Raw genomic sequence first — 17,500 nt, forward strand, 5'->3', positions numbered from 1 at the left:
AAGAAGAATGGGACAGTTGGGTTTAGATAAAGAAGAATGGGACAGTTGGGTTTAGATAAAGAAGAACGGGACAGTTGGGTTTAGGTAAAGAAGAATGGGACAGTTGGGTTTAGGTAAAGAAGAGTTGGGTTTAGATAAAGAACGGGACAGTTGGGTTTTAGAGTTGGGTTTAAAGAAGAACGGGACAGTTGGGTTTAGATAAAGAAGAACGGGACAGTTTGGGTTTAGGTTTAAAGTAAAGAAGAACGGGACAGTTGGGTTTAGGTAAAGAAGAATGGGACAGTTGGGTTTAGGTAAAGAAGAACGGGACAGTTGGGTTTAGGTAAAGAAGAATGGGACAGTTGGGTTTAGATAAAGAAGAACGGGACAGTTGGGTTTAGGTAAAGAAGAACGGGACAGTTGGGTTTAGGTAAAGAAGAACGGGACAGTTGGGTTTAGGTAAAGAAGAACGGGACAGTTGGGTTTAGATAAAGAAGAACGGGACAGTTGGGTTTAGATAAAGAAGAATCTCCTGGGTGAAAGTCCTGTGTTGTCCTTTTGCATTTCTCTTGAACCGTTTGGGCCACCGTACAATCTGCATCAACAGAGAGTGATGGCATGAAACTAACCAACAGATATCTGATATACATCTACAGTCAAACTGTCTCTTTATTAATATTAATTACATAACAACATTATATGTTTTGGTGCCTGAGTTCTAAGGATTACTTTTTTCAAGACTTAAAGGTGCACTATGAGTTCCTGTATGGTTTTAGCGTGATTTAATTTTTGTCTCACATCGTAGGCATCTCTCCTTGATCCACTAGCTGCCATCACTAGGGACACAGGCTGTGCACCAAAATACAACAAACCACGTTCCAGCCAATCAACAACTCACGCTACTCAATTAACTCTGCTCACTGTTCCCCCCCGCCTCATAATGTGCACGTGCACTAACCCCCACCCCCTCCCCCAATTGGGGGTGATTGGCTGGAACGTGGTTTGTTATATTTTGGTTCAGGACGTTTACGACCCCTGTGTTGTCCCCTGAGACTGGGCTTTTTCACGGTGTGTTCAGGGGGCAGGGGGCAGGGGGCAAGTGATCAAGGAGAGATGCCTACAATTTGAGACAAAAATGAAATCATGCTGAAACCATGCAGGAACTCATAGTGCACCTTTAATATATAAATAGAAAACTCAGGTCATATATTTTTAAGCCCCTTCCTGTGGGCGCCTGGTGCCTGGAGATGCCTCTCTACACTGCTCCGGGACTCTGTTGTGTGTCTGATGTGTTGGGGGGGTCGAGCTCAGAAGCACAAGAACTAGACGCTGGGTTCAGGAAGAGGCTTCAGCATCCTTTATGAAGTAGTGCAAAATACACTTTCTTTCTTAGAATTAAACCCCCAACTATGCATACATTATTAATAGCATTCACTTTAGCCTGGATTGATAGTATTATATGAATACAATAGTGTCATGTCAGTCAACCAGTGTATTTAACTATGTCCCTCTCCAAAATCTCTTCAGAAGAGTAGTCACAGCACTTACCTGCTCTGGTGTTTGTGAAGCATTAAAGTTCAACAAAGAATGGTTCACATAAGAACATTTCCTTTTTAATTTTCTATGTAGATGCCCTCCCCTACAAAATTACCCCAATAGTTCCAAATAGGGCTACTTATGTTTTCTTGTAAAAATTACAGTCTCATGTAATTTATTTCCAATATTGTGCAGGCCTATCCACAACACAATTAAAACTTGAAAATAATACATAGTTTATGAATTATTAAATAAAATATGAATTCAACTTAAATGCTGATGTTTCACTTTTACATCAGTAAATAAATGAATCTAATTTGCATTTCTTGTCATAACAAACTGTAGCTTGATGAATAATTTAAGTTAAGCTGTTTATGTTTATGGAGTAGTGGAAATATATTTAAAAAAAAACAACCTACAGGCGCCAAACTGGAAACCTATGGTGTCCTGTAAAAGGACAAAAAGAGTGAATTGCTGAACTCTCGCTGTAATAGACATAACAACAGTGCCTCCTGGTGGTCTACTCATGACCTTACATGCTGATAGTTGGTGGCTGGAATCGTTCCTCAGGTCCATACTGACTGGGAAGTGATCCAGGGATCTGATATGTAATTATTTAGACTTTCAACTGTTTTAAACTGTAAATCAGGGGTCTTCAACAGGGGGTCTGGGACCCCTAGGGGGTCCTCAGACTAAATCCAGGGGGGCCTCCAAATTATTGCTAAGTTTTTCATTTTTTTTCAAAAATGTAAAAGTCCTAACATGAATCCAACATATTATTAGCAAATATGAATCCCAACTCATAATAGGCATACTGGCCTATAGGCAAGGTAGTAACTAAGGTAACCATCCACAGATACAGGTAATTTTAAGGATTCACTTTGCTACATGTATTTTTAACATTAAAACATGATTTATAAAATCATGAAAACAATTATTAGGCTATTTTAATAGCATATGAAGGCTTTAGGCCGCCCTACATGTTATTGTAGGCACAGTTTAATATTCAACTTAATTTTATACGTAGCAGGGATCCCTGTTCCATCTCTCTTTCAGTTAGGGGGTCCTTGGCTTAAAACATGTTTAAGACCCCTGCTGTATATGGTTCATGGTTCATTTATTGTCAGTGTTTAACATGCAGCTGTAGTCTCTTTATGCTACACAAGAAAAACATCATAATCAGTAGTACATTTCTGTAGTGCATAAGGAGGAATGTACACAGTACATTCCACTGGAGAATTCAATCCAGTCAGCTACAACTCCGTCTCAAGATGGCGGCGGGCGGAGACGCGTCCCACACCCCGGATGTTGTAACTACGCAGGTCTGCCGCTGACTCGTTGCTATGGTGACGCTTCGGTACACGGCCGCAGCACTCGGAGCAAAGCAGCATCACGTTGGTTCATCTGATCGCTGATCTCAAGTAAGAAAATATTTATTAGTAATTTTATTATTTATTTAATAACGGACACGCGCGGTATGACGTGTTTAAAACGGTTTGTGTTTCTGTGTGTGTTCAGCGCGAGGAAACAGACCCGGAAGTAGGAATAGTGGAGCTAATGAGTAGGCTACACAGCGGTGGAAAGATTACTAAAATACCACACTGTAATAATACTCTGTTAACGTAAAAGTCCTGCAGTGAGAATGGTACTGCAGTAAATGTGTGTAAATATCATCAGGAACATGTAGTTAAAGTATTAACCTGGTGTCCTCTGGTCACATTTGACCCATTTTCAAAAAGTTTCTATATCAGAAATTTGGGTTTCTTTCAACCATCTTTGTCAAAACAAATTAAATAAAAAAAAAACAACAACAAAAACGTCCCAAACAGAAAAAAAATCGACCAGAATTTCGGGAAAAGTGACAAAAGTGTGGTTTTAATTTTAAATTTTGACCCAGAACAATTAATAGTTGCTGATCTACGGGAAGACAACACGAGGGTTAACACCTTGTAGTGTGTGTTCAGGATCAACCAGCTGTGTGTTTAATGGTCTCATCATATCAGCTGACTGTAGCCGTTATATTGTTGTTTACTTTAGAATCAAACATCAGATTTATAAACTACATGTAACTAGTAACTAAAGTAACTAGTAACTAAAGCTGTAACAGATGAATGTAGCGGAGTAACTAAAGTAACTAGTAACTAAAGCTGTAACAGATGAATGTAGCAGAGTAACTAAAGTAACTAGTAACTAAATCTGGAACAGATGAATGTAGTGGAGTAACTAAAGTAACTAGTAACTAAAGCTGTAACAGATGAATGTAGTGGAGTAACTAAAGTAACTAGTAACTAAAGCTGGAACAGATGAATGTAGCGGAGTAACTAAAGTAACTAGTAACTAAAGCTGGAACAGATGAATGTAGCGGAGTAACTAAAGTAACTAGTAACTAAAGCTGGAACAGATGAATGTAGTGGAGTAAAAAGTACAATATTTCTCTCTGAAATGTAGAGGAGTAGAAGTAGAAAGTGGCATGAAAAGAAAAGACTCAAGTAAAGTACAAGTACCTAAACATTTGGACTGAAGGAGAGTACTGGAGTACATGTACTTAGTTACTTTGTACCTGTGTGAGTAGCTATAACAATACCAGACAGAGGTTCCTGTTTTTTCTGCTGAAACAACATCCAAATCCACTGAGAAACTGTTCTGGTCTTTATTTTCATAAACAGCAACAACCAGTGGTGGAAAGTAACTAAGTACATTTACTCACGTAACCTAGGGTTACTGTACTTAAGTACAAGTCTGAGGTATTTGTACTTTACCTGAGTATTTCCATGTTCTCATATTGTTTTTGTGTTATTTTGTGATAACAAGGTAATTATCACAAGAAAACTAAAGATTGATCCCTCTTATTCTTTATAATGTTTGATTGATTGGTTGATTGGTTGGTTGATTGATTGACAGACAGCCGTCGTCATGGCAGCAGGAGCAGTGTCTGCTCCGCTCATCATTCCCATCATCCACCTGCAGACACACAGAGCCAAGAACCTGGTGGACACCAACACACCTGTCTCCATGCAGTCAGGTACACACACACACACACACACACACACACACACACACACACACACACACACACACGCACAGACACACAGATACAAACACAGACACACACACACACACACACAGAGCCAAGAACCTGGTGGACACCAACACACCTGTCTCCATGCAGTCAGGTACACACACACACACACACACACACACACACACACACACAGACACAGACACACACACACACACACACACACACACACACACACACACACACACACACACACACAGAGCCAAGAACCTGGTGGACACCAACACACCTGTCTCCATGCAGTCAGGTACACACACACACACACACACACACACACACACACACACACACACACACACACACACACACACACACACACACAGAGCCAAGAACCTGGTGGACACCAACACACCTGTCTCCATGCAGTCAGGTACACACACACACACACACACACACACACACACACACACACACACACACACACACACACACACACACACACACACACACACACAGAGCCAAGAACCTGGTGGACACCAACACACCTGTCTCCATGCAGTCAGGTACACACACACACACACACACACACACACAGACACAGACACACACACACACAGAGCCAAGAACCTGGTGGACACCAACACACCTGTCTCCATGCAGTCAGGTACACACACACACACACACACACACACACACACACACACACACACACACACACACACACACACACACACACACACACACACACACACACACACACACACACACACACACACACACACACACACACATAGCCAAGAACCTGGTGGACACACAAACACCTATCTCCAGAGATGGCAAAAGTACTCACTTCTCGTACTCAAGTAGAAGTACAGATACTTGTGTTAAAAAATACTCTGGTAAAAGTAGAAGTACTGGTTTAACTTTTTTACTCAAGTAAAAGTAACAAAGTACAGGCTTGGAAATTTACTTAAAGTATAAAAGTAAAAGTAGCCTTGCGAATGACAACCATTTTTTATGCAAAGCTACCTGGACCACCAGGGCCGGATTGGGACTCATTTTCAGCCCTGGATTTTCATGCCTTAGACCGGCCCACTTTACTTAACAAAGGACTATATTAAAAAAATGTAATCAAAACCTTAGTATATGTCGACAATTGCGCCCTGTCCTCTACATTCTTGTAATTCGGTGTATTTTGTAAAATATCACTATTTCCAAGTGTTGCTTCACAATGTAGATTTATTAGAAAAGTTAACATCTTAACATCTTCTCCGTGAACCATCACCTTATCGTGGTGGAGAGGTTTGTGTGTCTCTGTGAACCTGAGGGCTGTGTTGTCTGGAGCTTTGTGCTCCTGGTAGGGTCTCCCAAGGCAAAGTGGTCTCAGGTGAGGGGCCAGACAAAGAATGGTTCAAAAACCCCAATGAAGAAGCAAGGTAGAGATGGAGTGACCCTGCCCGGAGGAAGCCCGGGCCCCCGTCTGGAGCCAGGCCCAGACGGGCGGGCTCGTCGGGCGAGCGCCTGGTGGCGGGTTTGCCACGGAGCCCGGCCGGGCACAGCCCGAACAAGCTACGTGGCTCCCATCTCTCCAGCCCATGGGCCCACCACCTGTGGGAGGAACCGTTGGGGTCGGGTGCGATGCCACATGGGTGGCAGTGAAGGTCAGGGGCCTCGACGGACCAGACCCGGGCAGCAGACGCTGGCTCTGGGGACGTGGAACGTCACCTCTCTGTGGGGGAAGGAGCCGGAACTGGTGCGGGAGGTGGGCGCCACCGGTTAGATCTGGTGGGGCTTACCTCACGCACAGTCTCGGTTCTGGAACCATACTCCTGGATAGGGGTTGGACTCTTTCCTTCTCCGGAGTGGCCCAGGGTGTGAGGCGCCGGGCGGGTGTGGGGATACTCACAAGCCCCCGGCTGAGCGCCGCTGTGTTGGAGTTTACCCCGGTGGACGAGAGGGTCGCCTCCCTACGCCTGCGGGTTGTGGGGGGGAAAACTCTGACTGTTGTTTGTGCATATGCACCAAACAGGAGTTCGGAGTATTCGGCCTTCTTGGAGACCTTGACTGGAGTCCTGTATGGGGCTCCAGTGGGGGACCCATTGTTCTGCTGGGGGACTTCAACGCACACGTGGGCAATGATGGAGACACCTGGAGAGGCGTGATTGGGAGGAACGGCCTCCCTGATCTAAACCAGAGTGGTTGTTTGTTGTTGGACTTCTGTGCTAGTCATGGATTGTCTATAACGAACACCATGTTCGAACATAGGGATGCTCATAAGTGTACCTGGTACCAGAGCACCCTAGGCCGAAGGTCAATGATCGATTTCATAATCGTTTCATCTGATCTGAGGCCGTATGTTTTGGACACTCGGGTGAAGAGAGGGGCAGAGCTGTCAACCGATCACCATCTGGTGGTGAGTTGGGTCAGGGGTGGGGGAAGACTCTGGACAGACCTGGTAAGCCCAAACGTGTAGTGCGGGTACATTGGGAACGTCTGGAGGAGGCCCCTGTCCGACAGACTTTCAACTCACACCTCCGGGCGGAGCTTTTTGTGCATCCCTGTGGAGGCTGGGGCATTGAACCCGAGTGGACAATGTTCAAAGTTTCCATTGCTGAAGCTGCGGCGAGGAGCTGTGGTCTTAGGATCTTAGGTGCCTCAAGGGGCGGTAACCCACGAACACCGTGGTGGACACCAGTGGTCAGGAAGCCGTCCGACTGAAGAAGGAGTCCTTCCGGGATATGTTATCTCGGAGGACTCCGGAGGCAGTTGCAGGGCACCCGAAGGGCCGAAGGGCTGCAGCCTCTGCCGTGAAAGAGGCAAAGCAGCGGGTGTGGGAGAAGTTTGGAGAAGACATGGAGAAGGACTTTCGGTCGGCACCAAAGTGTTTCTGGAAAACTGTTCGCCACCTCAGGAGGGGAGCGGGGAACCATCCAAGCTGTGTACAGTAAGGATGGGACACTGTTGACCTCCACTGAAGAGGTAATAGGGCGGTGGAGGGAGCACTTTGAGGAACTCCTGAATCCGACTAATACGCCCTCTATGTTAGAGGCAGAGCTGGAGGATAATGGGGGATTGTCGTCGATTTCCCAGGCGGAAGTCACTGATGTAGTCAAACAACTACACAGTGGCAAAGCCCCGGGATTGATGAGATCCGTCCAGAAATGCTCAAGGCTCTGGGTGTGGAGGGGCTGTCCTGGTTGACACGCCTCTTCAACATTGCGTGGAAGTCTGGGACGGTGCCAAAGGAGTGGCAGACTGGGGTGGTGGTTCCTCTTTTAAAAAGGGGGACCAGAGGGTGTGTGCCAATTATAGGGGTATCACACTTCTCAGCCTCCCTGGTAAAGTCTACTCCAAGGTGCTGGAAAGGAGGGTTCGGCCGATAGTCGAACCTCGGGTTGAGGAGGAACAATGCGGATTCCGTCCTGGTCGTGGAACAACGGACCAGCTCTTTCTCTCGCAAGGATCCTGGAGGGAGCCTGGGAGTATGCCCAACCGGGTCTACATGTGTTTTGTGGATTTGGAGAAGGCGTATGACCGGGTCCCCGGGAGATACTGTGGGAGGTGCTGCGGGAGTATGGGGTGAGGGGGTCTCTTCTCAGGGCCATCCAATCTCTGTATGACCAAAGTGAGAGCTGTGTCCGGGTTCTCGGTAGTAAGTCGGACTCGTTTCAGGTGAGGGTTGGCCTCCGCCAGGGCTGCGCTTTGTCACCAATCCTGTTTGTAATATTTATGGACAGGATATCGAGGCGTAGTCGGGGTGGGAAGGGGTTGCAGTTTGGTGGGCTGGGGATCTCATCGCTGCTCTTTGCAGATGATGTGGTCCTGATGGCATCATCGGCCTGCGACCTTCAGCACTCACTGGATCGGTTCGCAACCGAGTGTGAAGCGGTTGGGATGAGGATCAGCACCTCTAAATCGGAGGCCATGGTTCTCAGCAGGAAACCGATGGAATGCCTTCTCCAGGTAGGGAATGAGTCCTTACCCCAAGTGAAGGAGTTCAAGTACCTTGGGGTTTTGTTCGCGAGTGAGGGGACAATGGAGCGGGAGATTGGTCGGAGAATCGGCGCAGCGGGTGCGGTATTGCATTCAATCTATCGCACCGCCAGACGTAAAAGAGAGCTGAGCCAGAAGGCAAAGCTCTCGATCTACCGGTCAGTTTTCGTTCCTACCCTCACCTATGGTCATGAAGGCTGGGTCATGACCGAAAGAACGAGATCCAGGGTACAAGCGGCGAAATGGGTTTCCTCAGGAGGGTGGCTGGCGTCTCCCTTAGAGATAGGGTGAGAAGCTCAGTCATCCGTGAGGAGCTCGGAGAGCCGCTGCTCCTTTGCGTCGAAAGGAGCCAGTTGAGGTGGTTCGGGCATCTGGTAAGGATGCCCCTGGGCGCCCCCATGGAGATGTTCCAGGCACGCCCAGCTGGGAGGAGGCCTCGGGAAGACCCAGGACTAGGTGGAGGGATTATATCTCCAACCTGGCCTGGGAACGCTCGGGATCCCCAGTCGGAGCTGGTTAATGTTGCTCGGGAAAGGGAAGTTTGGGGTCCCCTGCTGGAGCTGCTCCCCCCGACCCGACACGGATAAGCGGACGAAGATGGATGGATGGATGGACATCTTAACATCAACCCAATGATGTTGAACAATATCAGAATCTGTTTCTATGCAAATAAGTAATCAGATTAAATAAAGAACAAGATACATTGTATTGCACTTTCTAATGACATCTATTTTTTCCTTTGAATATTTCATACAACTTTCATAATGGGTCACAAGTAATATTTGGGCATAAAAAGTGATTATATTGTAGCTAATCTGATCATGTTTGCTTGTTCACACACTGTGATACAACAGCTTACAGTAGATGAGCCATCCACACTGACAGCAGCTATCCACTACTGGCTCTGCTTCTGACACTAAATCACATTTTATAAATTGTCATAATTCTCAGCACAAATCTCTCCTTTTTACAAAGCTTTCTGATCAAGTCAAGTTAGTGTCATTATGGTAGTGCCGAATCATCTGGCATCATTAATTATCCCAGGGCATTTTTCATATAGAGCAGGTCAACACCACACTTATTAATTCTTATAATATTCAGTCAATGATCAACCCTAGCTGCCCAAACTGGAGTTGTGTTCTCATATAGCTGCTGCTTGGTAACCTTACTGGCTCTTCATCGTCACTGTTAGCAGCAGACTGGACCAGTAGGCCTACTAGCTGCTGCTGCGGAGCTACAAGAACAAGTTTGATTCATAAACATAGACGCTGGTTTGCAGTCACTTCTCCTAACTAACTTAGCTTACCCGTCTCAACGTCTTCATTTAGCGTTTTGCTAAAAATAGAAAAAGTTCATCTGGCCGAGTCACTTTCTAGAGCTCTCCTTTTTTAAATTGATTGTGTAGAACGGTGGGCTGCAAGAACAAATAAATACTGTAAATATAAAAAGTGGGCTGTGAGTGCAGGCAGCATAGGGACAGCATCCATAATATTCAACTATGATTTCAACCCAGTGCCACACCTGAACACCGGCCCTCACAACCAAACAACCAGACCGGCCCACCGGGAATTCTCCCGGTGCTCCCGACTAACCAATCCGGGCCTGTGGACCACACAAATGTTACCAGAGTGCAAGCTGAGAAACTTCAGTAGACATGGAAAAAAGGCTTTTTATATATATATGCCATTGCCTACATTTTAAATGGAAGTCTGCCAAGGCCTAAAACATCCCATATATGATTATTGTGACAGAGACTGGGACTCCAGGTTAATAAGATTCTGACTGAGTAGCAAGATATGAATTCAGTTGTGATTCTGTGAGAATTCACAGATCCAGTTTATCTTTTTTAATCTTCCCCTTAACATTTAAAGGAATCTACATGTATGTATATGTGCTCAAATATGGCTTCTGGAAAGAAAATAAAGGATTAAATATGAATTACTAAACAGACATTAATGAAGAAGTTCCCCATACTTTAAGAGCTACGCAGCCCATTGGCCAGGAGTCCTTCTTGATGCCTAAACATCTCTCTGAGATAAGGCCAAGGATGATTGGGAATGTCTTGCTGCGTGTCTGCTGAATCTCTGGGATCTCTCATGTCTCCATCCATACTACTAGTGCTAACGGTACCACCATCATGCTGCAAGGATTTGCCGATAATTAATACCGCCGAATCTGTTGAGTCGTCTTGTAGCGGTGCATCAAGTATATTATCAATTAGATTGAATTCGGTATTGATGACGCGAAAAATAATAACGGTAACTCCAGTGAAATGATTTGAAACTTGTTAGTGAGGACTAGATTAGGACTGGATTTAAAGCTGATTCTGGTTTCTAACTTCGCCCCCCCAGGTGTGTGTGTGTTAAAACACGGACGGAGACAACTTCTCTCTTTTGATGCTTTAATCAGATCAAGCAACGTGCAACCTAGCTAACAGGTGAAGAACACAAACAACAACATCACTAGCTAACTTTACTTTAAGTTTGCAAGAACCAATAAAACAACAGGCTTACATTAACTGACAACAGAAGTTATACGACTTACAGTTCTCATACACCATCTAACTGGTTATCCTCCGGGCAGATTGGGTCTTTTTCTTTTCTCTCATTTGTTTCTCCGTGTGGCTCGCGGTGTGAGGCGCGTGTCCGCGCTATTTTCTGACATGCACTCACAATCACTCCTGATAGACGAGCTGTTGGACAAAACTAAAGGAACGAGCCAATTTTCTAACATGTAAGGAGTTGAAAGTACCGATATTCGTGTTAAAATGTAAGGAGTAAAAGTAAAAAGTCGCCACAAAAATAAATAGTAAAGTAAAGTAAAAATATCTGAAAAATCTACTTAAGAAAAGAAAAATAGGTTTGATGAAATCTTAAGAACAGATGTAAAAATGAAACACCATGGTATGGTTTACATTTTGTACTACTTTGTAATCTGCAAGTGACTTTATCATTTCAAGTGTTGTCAATTGAAAAAGAAAAAAGTTTATTTGTATTTTAAGTATTAAGTATTTGTACTTCGTTACTTCCCATCTCTGCCTATCTCCATGCAGTCAGGTACACACACACACACACACACACACACACACACACACACACACACACACAGAAACACAGAAACTCCTGCAAACTATCCTAACTTGCGAACAGCCCTACGTGTTATGCAACGTTAGACAGTTTTAACCTACTCGTCCTCCGTGTGGTGTATTATTCTGTTCTAGATCTAAGCTGTGATTGTCTGTCTCTGAGGTACCAGATGTGTGTGTCTCTGTGTCTGTGTGTGTGTGTGTGTGTGTGTGTGTGTGTGTGTGTCTCTGTGTCTCTGTGTCTGTGTGTGTGTGTGTGTGTGTGTCTCTGTGTGTGTGTGTGTGTGTGTCTCTGTGTGTGTGTGTGTGTGTGTGTGTGTGTGTGTGTGTGTGTGTGTGTGTGTGTGTGTGTGTGTCTGTGTGTGTGTGTCTCTGTATGTGTGTGTGTGTCTCTGCAGATACTCCAGATGTTCAGATCTTCTTCACTCTGGACGGGTCCAAGCCGGCGCCGGGGCAGCGGGGGGGGCCAGCGGGCAGCAGCAGGAAGTACAGCGCGCCCGTCCTGCTGCCCGCTGGCCGCGTGGCGCTCAGAGCTGTAGCCGTCACCAGGTAACAGTCACCAGGTAACAGTCACCAGGTAACAGTCACCAGGTAACACACACCAGGTAACAGTCACCAGGTAACAGTCACCAGGTAACACACACCAGGTAACAGTCACCAGGTAACAGTCACCAGGTAACAGTCACCAGATAACGGTCACCAGGTAACACACACCAGGTAACGGTCACCAGGTAACAGTCACCAGGTAACAGTCACCAGGTAACAGTCACCAGGTAACAGTCACCAGGTAACAGTCACCAGGTAACAGTCACCAGGTAGCCGTCACCAGGTAACAGTCACCAGGTAACAGTCACCACTTCCTGTGTCACCCATTAAAGGGGTGATAGAATGATTATATAGGGTATTTATCATGTTAAAGGGGTGATAGAATGATTATATAGGGTATTTATCATGTTAAAGGGGTGATAGAATGATTATATAGGGTATTTATCACGTTAAAGGGGTGATAGAATGATTATATAGGGTATTTATCATGTTAAAGGGGTGATAGAATGATTATATAGGGCATTTATCATGTTAAAGGGGTGATAGAATGAATAGGGATTATATAGGGTATTTATCATGTTAAAGGGGTGATAGAATGATTATATAGGGTATTTATCATGTTAAAGGGGTGATAGAATGATTATATAGGGTATTTATCATGTTAAAGGGGTGATAGAATGATTAATAGGGATTTATCATGTTAAAGGGGTGATAGAATGATTATATAGGGTATTTATCATGTTAAAGGGGTGATAGAATGATTATATAGGGTATTTATAACGTTAAAGGGGTGATAGAATGATTATATAGGGTATTTATAACGTTAAAGGGGTGATAGAATGATTATATAGGGTATTTATAACGTTAAAGGGGATATAATGATTATAGAACGTTAAAGGGCTGATAGAATGATTTATAGGGTATTTATCATGTTAAAGGGGTGATATAATGATTATATAGGGTATTTATAACGTTAAAGGGGTGATAGAATGATTATATAGGGTTTTTATCATGTTAAAGGGGTGATAGAATGATTATATAGGGTATTTATAACGTTAAAGGGGTGATAGAATGATTATATAGGGTATTTATCATGTTAAAGGGGTGATAGAATGATTATATAGGGTATTTATAACGTTAAAGGGGTGATAGAATGATTATATAGGGTTTTTATCACGTTAAAGGGGTGATAGAATGATCATATAGGGTATTTATCATGTTAAAGGGGTGATAGAATGATTATATAGGGCATTTATCATGTTTGATGTTTGTCATGATTGGTTGAGTTTACCCACTAAACTGTCATTATTCAACTATGGCAAGGTAAAATCGGTTTTGCATTCTATCACCCCTTTAAAACTCTTCTTTAGTATTTCTTTCTCTGGGTCTTTTTATCGCCTTTTCGTCATCTTAGTATCTACTATTTCTCCCTGTGGGTTACAGTTTTTTCCAACTGCTTACACACAAAATCTCACTCAAAGTGATAAACTACACCCCAAATCTCAAGTGATAAACTACACCCCAAATCTCAAGTGATAAACTACACCCCAAATCTCCAAAACCATCAGCTGTTTCTCAGCCTTTCACTCAGTTTCTAATGGCATGAAACACTTTTTTCAAAACATTACACACATTTCTCTACCTAAGACACACAAATCTATCAGGAAGTGACTTGCTTTCCTTTTGTAAACACAACCAATCAAAATACTACACTTATTTACCAGGGCACACACACACACTCCTCACATGTGCAAACACATTATGTCATAACTAAACACTAACCAGCAATCACTGCTTTAGTATAGGCCTATACAGAGGTCAAAGGTCAGATTACCTGTTTTGAACAATGGATGCCAACAATAGACAGAGAGTAAGAGGAGTAGGAGGAGGAGGAGGAGGAGGAGGGAAGAAGGAGAGCCATCTCTGATGAGATCAGGTCCACATTTATTGATCATGTGATCAACCACGAGTTGACCAATGAGAGAAGCCCATCTTGAGTAGCTTTACAGTGGCGTCCATACTGCATGCAACTATCTAATGACTATTTCAGCATTACTAATCAATCAGACTCTGTTTTGCACGAAGTGCATACAATACCCCCCCTCCCCTGCCCCGACACACAAACACGCACACACACACACACACACACACACACACACACACACACACACACACACACACACACACACACACACACACACACACACACACACACACACACACACACACACACACACACACACACACACACACACACACACACACACACACACACACACACACACACACACACACACACACACACACACACACACACACACACACACACACACACACACATCCTTTATTCTAAAAATGATACATTTGGTTTACCTATGTTTGTACGTTTGTGTTCTTGTGTCATGCTACTGTATACAACACTAGCACAGGGTTACAAACGTGATGTTTTGCCCAATCAATATTTTACTGTAACATTACATTGTTTTTTACAGAGCACTTTTCAACCCCTCTCAGCAGATTTACTGTCTCTCTAGAACATTAAATATAAATATAAATGTAGATATAAGCCTATGAAAGACAAAAGAGCTTTAGATGTGTGTATGTCTCTGTGTGTGTGTGTGTGTGTGTGTGTGTGTGTCTCTGTATGTGTGTGTCTCTGTGTGTGTGTGTGTGTGTGTGTGTGTGTGTGTGTGTGTGTGTGTGTGTGTGTGTGTGTGTGTGTGTGTGTGTCTGTGTGTGTGTGTGTGTGTGTGTATCTGTAGTGATGGCAGAGAGAGCTCCACTGTCACCAAGGTTTTCTCCGTTGAACTGGTGGAGCCCAATGACAGGAAGGAGAACGAGGACCAGCAGGTTCAGCAGGTTCAGCCTCCATCTTCTGCTGGCTCGTCACTCAGGCCTCCAGGTAACCCTGTTACTATGGTTACTGTAGAGTAATCTGGTACTCTACTGCACTGGTTCTCAAACTTTTTTCAATAACATTCCCCCTTTGAACAGTGTTTTTAAGCCATGTACCCCCTAACCAGCGCAAATAATTTTTGGTTGAAAAAAAAAGTCTCTATAAAGAGGAAGAATACAGCGATGTCAGCGATAGATTTACTAAACAACAGCCTTGGACCTGGAAAACATGTATATGCTAATGAAAAAGGCGACAAAAACTGAACAAAAAAACGACAAAACATTGGAAAAAGACGGTAGAAAGAAGAAAGTCAGGCAAAAATAGGTCGAAAATAGTAATAAAAGTGACAAAAAATTCAAATAAGGGACAAACTTTGAAAAAAGCAGAAAAAACTGAAAAAAAGAGACAAAAATTTAGAAGAAAAAAGACAGTATAAACAAGTAAGGAAGAAAGGAAAGAAGAGGTCAAAACAGCAACAAAAACTTTGGAAAAAGTGACAAACTTGGAGAAAAAAAGACAGTAGAAGTAACTAGAGCCTTGTAACTGAAAAACATTTTGCAAAGAAATGTCACGTACCCCCTACAGTCCTCCAGAGGACCCCTAGGGGGACACGTACCCCCTGCAGTCCTCCAGAGTACCTCTAGGGGGACACGTACCCCCTGCAGTCCTCCAGAGGAACCCTAGGGGGACACATACCCCCTACAGTCCTCCAGAGGACCACTAGGGGGACACGTACACCCTGCAGTCCTCCAGAGGACCCCTAGGGGGACACCTACCCCCGTTTGAGAACCACTGCTCTACTGTAATCTGTAGATGAGAAGATATTTACTGCAGCTGTGATATGTTCTGTTGAGCTGATGTTTTGATGCTCATTTTGATTCTTTCTAGGCTTTTTTTCATGCTTTTGGCACTTTTTTATGCTTGTGCTCTGAGGTGGTGTCCAGTGAACTTCCTGACTACAGATCCCGTTCCACATCTGGAATAATCAGGTGAACTATGTGTCTTGTTGTTTGTGTTCAGAGCCGAGGATGATGGGAAACTCTTCTCCTCGATCGGCGCCTCGTTTCCTGAACCGTCGACTCGGCTCTCCGACCGGACCCCAACAGACCGGATCCCCCCCCCGTCTCCAGGCAGCGGTACGCACACCAATCAAACACCACGCAAGATATAATAATTTTTACAAAATTGCTAATTTAAAAATATGTCATGCATAATTCCTAAAATAATAATACTACAATAATGAATGAATTATGTGATGGATTCTTAACATTTAAAATGTAGCATTTAAATCTTTTTGTTTAAAAAAGGCTGTAGTTTAGTGAATCTATCACTGCTGGCGCTGTATTGTTCCTCTTTATAGAGACTTTTTTAGGGGTACTTGGCTTAAAAAGCTATTCAAAGAGGGGGTACAATATTGAAAAAAGTTTGAGAAACACTACTCTAACCTGTTAACATGTTAACATGGGAGTCGAAATAAAAACGGACACGCCACGCAGGCAGTGTGCAGGAGGCCTTCTCCTATTCACCATATCAACTCACACAATAAACACACAAAATGGCTGCGACACATCGCAAAAAACACAGATTATCGGAGAGTATCAGGAGAAAACTAAACGTTAAAATGTCATTCTATTTTTAACGGTGCTTTTTATGTTCAATTCCTTCAATAAAATAATGCTTTAAATTCAACAAGCACGTTGTTTTTTAGCAGAATACTGAAAGCAGCAGAAAGGCAGAACTGAGTACATATCTCTTTATTTATCACAACAACGTTATGATGGCATGAAGCATATATGGTGCAGCCCTACACTACGCCCTGCTCTGCTCCTGGAACATGTCTGTGGGGGCTTTTATTTTGGTGTGTTTCCTGTCTGTGGGGACTTTTATTTTGGTGTGTTTCCTGTCTGTCAGAGTCCAGCTGTGTTGAAGCAGCTGAACGGCACGCCGGCGTCCCGAATCCACCGAGAGACCGACTTCCTGCGGTACGGACCCAGACGCTAACGTGTTTAAAATCCTGTTGGCTGTTGTTTGTTGTCTCAGTTCTCAGGGAGTCCCAGAAGGGTCCCGTGTAAACCACGTGGCCAAAAGTATGTGGACGGCTGAGTCCTTTATCCACATGATCTCCTTCTCTCGTCTCAGCTGGGGAACTAAACTATCACACAGCATCATTCATATTCTTCTGTTAAAGCTGTCTCAGTTCTTATGTTAAGGTCAATCCCTTTCTAATGTTTCATGTTACCGGTACTTTTAAAGGTTTACGTTCCCAAACTAACACACAGAAAAATAGAAAACATAATACAACAATGCAAAAGAAAAGAAAAGATAAAGCTGTCTGGTGTTGGGCAGCGTGTCCACATACTTTGGGTCAAATCAAGTCAAATGAGAAGGATGTCCAACAAGACGTTTCAAATCAACAAACTCCACTCATGATGGAGATAAACTTTAA

General features: G+C 43.8%; 1 protein-coding gene across 1 annotated transcript in view; it reads left to right on the plus strand.

The window, feature by feature from the left end:
* Nucleotides 1–2,865: 2,865 nt before the first annotated feature.
* Nucleotides 2,866–17,500, plus strand: part of dzank1 (double zinc ribbon and ankyrin repeat domains 1) — a 31,606-nt gene continuing 16,971 nt past the window's right edge. The window contains exons 1-6 of the mRNA XM_028601031.1: nucleotides 2,866–2,936; nucleotides 4,417–4,537; nucleotides 12,011–12,161; nucleotides 14,921–15,060; nucleotides 16,075–16,190; nucleotides 16,966–17,036. Coding sequence (XP_028456832.1) covers nucleotides 4,429–4,537; nucleotides 12,011–12,161; nucleotides 14,921–15,060; nucleotides 16,075–16,190; nucleotides 16,966–17,036 — 587 coding nt within the window. The 5' untranslated portion in view covers nucleotides 2,866–2,936; nucleotides 4,417–4,428. The remainder of the gene's footprint in view (nucleotides 2,937–4,416; nucleotides 4,538–12,010; nucleotides 12,162–14,920; nucleotides 15,061–16,074; nucleotides 16,191–16,965; nucleotides 17,037–17,500) is intronic.

This window comes from Perca flavescens, chromosome 2, assembly GCF_004354835.1.
Source record: "Perca flavescens isolate YP-PL-M2 chromosome 2, PFLA_1.0, whole genome shotgun sequence".
NCBI lineage: Eukaryota > Metazoa > Chordata > Actinopteri > Perciformes > Percidae > Perca > Perca flavescens.